Source organism: Cyprinodon variegatus, unplaced genomic scaffold (genome assembly GCF_000732505.1).
Source record: "Cyprinodon variegatus isolate N-32 unplaced genomic scaffold, C_variegatus-1.0 Scaffold105, whole genome shotgun sequence".
Lineage (NCBI taxonomy): Eukaryota > Metazoa > Chordata > Actinopteri > Cyprinodontiformes > Cyprinodontidae > Cyprinodon > Cyprinodon variegatus.
In genome coordinates this window covers 1,470,651-1,475,402 of record NW_015150558.1, presented here as the reverse complement: position 1 = coordinate 1,475,402, position 4,752 = coordinate 1,470,651, and the positions used below count along the sequence as shown (strand labels likewise).

At 46.9% G+C, this 4,752-nt stretch overlaps 1 protein-coding gene across 1 annotated transcript; it reads right to left on the bottom strand.

Moving 5' to 3' along the window:
• Nucleotides 1–619: 619 nt before the first annotated feature.
• Nucleotides 620–4,690, bottom strand: LOC107084653 (ras-related protein Rab-14-like; the record flags this gene model as incomplete). The annotated part of the gene is made up of 4 exons (XM_015374577.1): nucleotides 620–2,959; nucleotides 3,130–3,160; nucleotides 3,240–3,327; nucleotides 4,604–4,690. Coding segments are annotated over 4 exons (381 nt in total), but the record flags the coding sequence as incomplete, so codon positions are not given.
• Between the last annotated feature and the right edge of the window lie 62 nt (nucleotides 4,691–4,752).

The following is a 4,752-nucleotide window of genomic DNA, read 5'->3' as shown; positions in this document are numbered from 1 at the left end:
GGGGTTACTATATTTGGGCTAAAATGGCCGCTCCCAGACTCAATGATCGCAATGAAATTTTTTTTCTTTTAACTGATCAACGCTAAATTCATTAAATCACAGCAAACGTATTAGTTTTAGGTATAAATAATGATCCATTAATTATTCTTCGTTGACCGGCTTCTAGTTAGAGTGGCTCAGGTTATCCTGATCTATCTCTATAGTTCTGCTGCTATAGGCTTAGACTGCTGGAGGACATAGGGACCCCTTTTTCATCATTCTATCTCTATTCTCCCATTCCGTAGTATTTCTTAGACAGCTATGGCCTCAGCTTTTAGTTTTTTACTGTAATGTTCTCTCATCCATCCCACTGCCTCGGCCTCCATTAGGAGCAAATCCTGTAAAGTCAATGATTGTATCCAATCAGCTCATTTTCTTAAATATAAAACTTCAAAGGATGGTTGAATTGTTTCTGTAAAGTTCCTTGAGATCTCATGGTGAGAAACGACACTTTAGAAATATACCAAAGTAAATGGCTTCATGATGTAAACAAAATGTAAATGAGATCCAACCTCAAAATGTTAAATGCTGCCCCCATCAGGAAGATGACAGAAGCACATCAGGTTCGTATATTATTTATACTTTATTTACAAATAATAACTGAGTCCCGGTGGTTTAATGATGGCAGGAAAATCAAAACGTTTTTGGACATAAATAAAGAATCATGAGAAGCTCGTCGGAGGTGTTAGCAGACAGGGAATCAAATAAAAACAGAAGAAGAAGAAAATGTGCAGATAACGATTTAGCCGGCGAGCGCAGATACGTCTGGATCTAGAGGCTCGGTCATCGAGGTCCAGCGCACTGCCCCCTGCTGGCAGCTAGTAGTTAGTGTAGTAACGTCTTTAAATCACATGCTTCCTGTTTTCCTTTGGTGAGCGAAGCTTTAAGGCGACGGAACCAACAGAAAGAATCCAGACACTTAATGCTGCCGTCTTCCACTCTTTGGTCCTGAAACTTTCAGAAAACTTCTAAAACTAAAGTGCCGATCAGGAGGTGAAGAAGGTGAAGATGGAGATCTGAGTGTAGACGACGATCACGTGGTTCTAGGACTGTTCTGCTGAGGAAGAGGAGGGGGATGATGATGCTGCGCTTATAAAAACAATTAGAAGGGACTGAGCGTCCACCAATCAGCAGAGTTCACTCTGGATATGTACAAACGGACCTCAGAGGGACGGAGACCAGAACCAGGACAGCCGGCTCACAGGAAGGTTGGACCCAACGGTTCAGTTTGGAGAATTTTAGGAGAAACCGACTCAGATTTTATGTTTTTTAGGGGAATAAATGAACAAAGCAAATGTTATTAGTTTGAGAACCTGGACCGGCGCCGCACTGATCAGTCTGGGAGAACCGGGATGGGATGAACAGAACCTCATCAACCGTCTAAAGCACCAGAACCACTTCTAAAATGTCTGGTTTCACCTCAAAGATCCGTTAAACCGCCAGAACCTTTAAGCTAAAAAGCCTCACAGGAGAACCAGAAACCCGACCCAAAAAGAAGGATTCTGCTTGGTTCTGCTGCACTCCTCACACCGGCCACTAGGTGGAGCCAAGAATGACTCAGCAGAGGCGGTTAAATGGACCCAGGTTGGTTCTGATGCGTGTCAGCAGAACGGACCTTCACCTCAAACTGTTAGAATTTGGTCTGAACTACACCAGAACGAAGGGAACCGGGTCGGAACAGGTTCTCCTTCTCATCTATCAGCCCATAAAGGCCCGGTTCTGTTGGTATACCAGCCTGACTCTGCAGAACCGTCTGCAGGTTCAGAACCATGCCGCTGATTTAGAACCGGATCCACTGAGGCTAAACGTTCTCCGGTCTCGGTTCTGATGGAAACCCACCAGCTGTAGAACTTTGGGTCGTAGAGGTTTCTGGTTCTGGCAGAACCAAAGGTCCATGACCCGGAGGGTCCAACAGGGCAGAGAACCGGTTCCACCTCAGAGGGAATTTGGACTGGTTCTGATTGATGGATATAAACCAGAATCTGACAGGAAGAACGTGAATTTATTTTTTAGGTTCTGTAAAAGTCCAATAAAAGCAGAACCTTTCCGGTTTCCTGCAGCGCCGGCTGCCCTCAGGTTCTTCCTGCTCTACATCGGTACCGGCAGGTCCAAAACCAAGGTACAGAAAGCTGCAACCCGTTTGCCCGCTGTGATATCCTGGCCCGGTTCTGCTAGAATCTGTGTTTAGAGTTCACGGACTAGGTTCTGGAGTGGTCCAAAACCTGCCGCTTTGGACCAACAGTTCTGACTGAGGGACGGTTTCCCAGAATCCTCAGAACTACGATGAAAGAAACTAGTTTTGGGTCGGGTCCTGGACGGTTCTATGGTTTTTTATTTGGTTCTTGGTTTTTATGGGGATTCTGATTGACTCGACCCAACAGGGCGGTCCCAGAGTGAGAGATGCGGGGCTGGTTCCGGTCCAAAAGGACTCAGGTTGGGAGGATTTGGGCTTGATCTTGTTTGTGACCCGGATCAGAGGTTCTAGGTCCACATTAAAGCCGGTTCTGCCTTTCAGATCCGGATGTTCTGCTGAACGTTGGACTCTGTGGTTCTGGAGCGCTGCTCTCTGTTCTCACTGGGTCCGGACCTGCCAGCTGAACTGGTTCTGGTCTGGATGAGGATGGGACCGAACCGGGCCGGACCGTAAACAGTCTGATTGGGTGATTGATTGGGGTCCCGGTCCGACTGGAGAACAGGCTGTGGACTGCGGTGGTGCCGGTCCCGGTCCGCCTGCCGGTTCTGAGGCTAGCAGCTGCAGCCCTCCTTAGGAGGCTGGGTGTCGGTGTTGACCCGGCCCGGCTGCGCCGACGGTTTGTGCTGGACCCCGGACTCGGCGGCGTTCAGGTCCAGACTGCCGTCCTGGATGTTCTGGTAGATCTTCTTGGCCGCCTCCAGGAAGGCCTCCTCCACGTTCTCCCCCCTGAGGAACAAACCCAGAAGCTGTGAGCGAACAGAACCTGAACAGAACCGGCCCCCTGCCTGCCTGCTGTGAGGGATGGATGCAGTCAGCTGGTTGACCTGACAGGACCTGCTGTGAATTGGTGCTATAGAAATAAAGTGAATAGAAGTCTCGCCGCATCAGAAACTTACGTTTTAGCGCTGGCTTCTAGGAACAGCAGACCTGGACACAGGAAGCAGAGACAGACCCGGTCAGAACCACAAACCCGGCCCCCTGCCCCCCCCAGCAGACGGACCCTCACCGTTCTCCTCGGCGAACTGTTTGGCCTCCTCGTACGTCACGTCTCTCTGGGCCTCCAGGTCCGCCTTGTTCCCGATCAGGATGATGACCTGGAGAACGGAGCAGGTTCCCTTTAACCACCTCAACCTTCCAACTGTAGCCATGGCAACATGAAGCTTCACTGAACGTTTGGGCTAATTGCTTCACCGATCCCCACGGTTCATAAGGCTTCATGTGAACATGTCACCACCTACTGGTGGACTGCAGAACTACAGGTAGTGATAGAATCTGCAAACGTTTCTTTTCCCATCAAAGTTCCTTTGAAATTGTTAATGACTAGTGTTTATAAAAAAAAATATTTTTTAGTGTTAATAGTCTTATAAGAGAACAATCATTTTAGATTCACAGTTTTTCTGCCATTTTAGTGAAATAAGCTCAAGCAGACAGTGAAAGTATTTGTGCAAATTGGGCAATGATGAACAAAATTAAAGATTTTAGTCATTTTTATTAAAAAATTATAGTTTTTCCACAGTTTTTGGTTTTAATCGGGTTGGAAGTTATGTGCTCAACCAATCTTTTGGTTAAACCAACCGATCTAATTTGGCAGTGTTTTTACCCAATTAGTCACACTAGCCAAAATACTTCAGTATTACTGCAACTTATAAAAGTCTACGGTGGGTTTTAAACCAACAACCTCAGACATGGAAATCAATATCTTACAGACGACGCCACTAGCTATGCTAACGACTCACTAGAAAGTAATACAACTAAAAAACGTTGCAACTGTAACAGTGACTTGCTTAGATTTTATCATTACATTGTTTAATCTACCCAGAATAGTTTTAACCAACTAGATTGGTTGGAAAAACAATCTATTCTTAGAATCTATCCAACTGACAGCGGCTTTCCTACAAACTCCTACATCTTGACTGAACACTGAGGCTGTTTAAATTAAGTTTCTGGTCCATTAATTTCTCCCGCGGTCTGAACCACTTCCTGAAGCCGTCTCAAAGTATCAGGGAAGAGACGTTTCGGATGTCATCAATTCTGGCCCCTCCCCTAAATGAATCACGCCTCGACTCTCGCCCTCCATTACTCAACATGTGCCTCGAAGCCTTGGCTCATCTCATGACATCACTATAATGGTTCTATATGAACACACATCTGGATCAGCAGCTGCTTAGAGACATTAGAGGAAACCGGTCCCCCTACTGACCAAACACGGGATTACAGCCACAGACTGAACCTGTAAATATCAGAGATCATATTTACAGTAAAGGTTCTGAGAACATTAAACTAGAACCCAAAGATCTGATTAGCCCCGCATCGCTGGCCGGATCAGAGGCGCTCCTCTGGGTGCTGACCGATCCATAAATCCTGACTCACCGTGTTTGGGTTGGTCAGGTTCCGGGCGTCGGTAAGCCAGCTGCTCAGGTGGTTGTAGGTGCTCCTCCTGAGGGGCAGCACATCAACAAGGAGTTATTCAACAGAACCCAAAGGAACCTCTGAACCCCCCCCATCAGGAGCTGAAACTA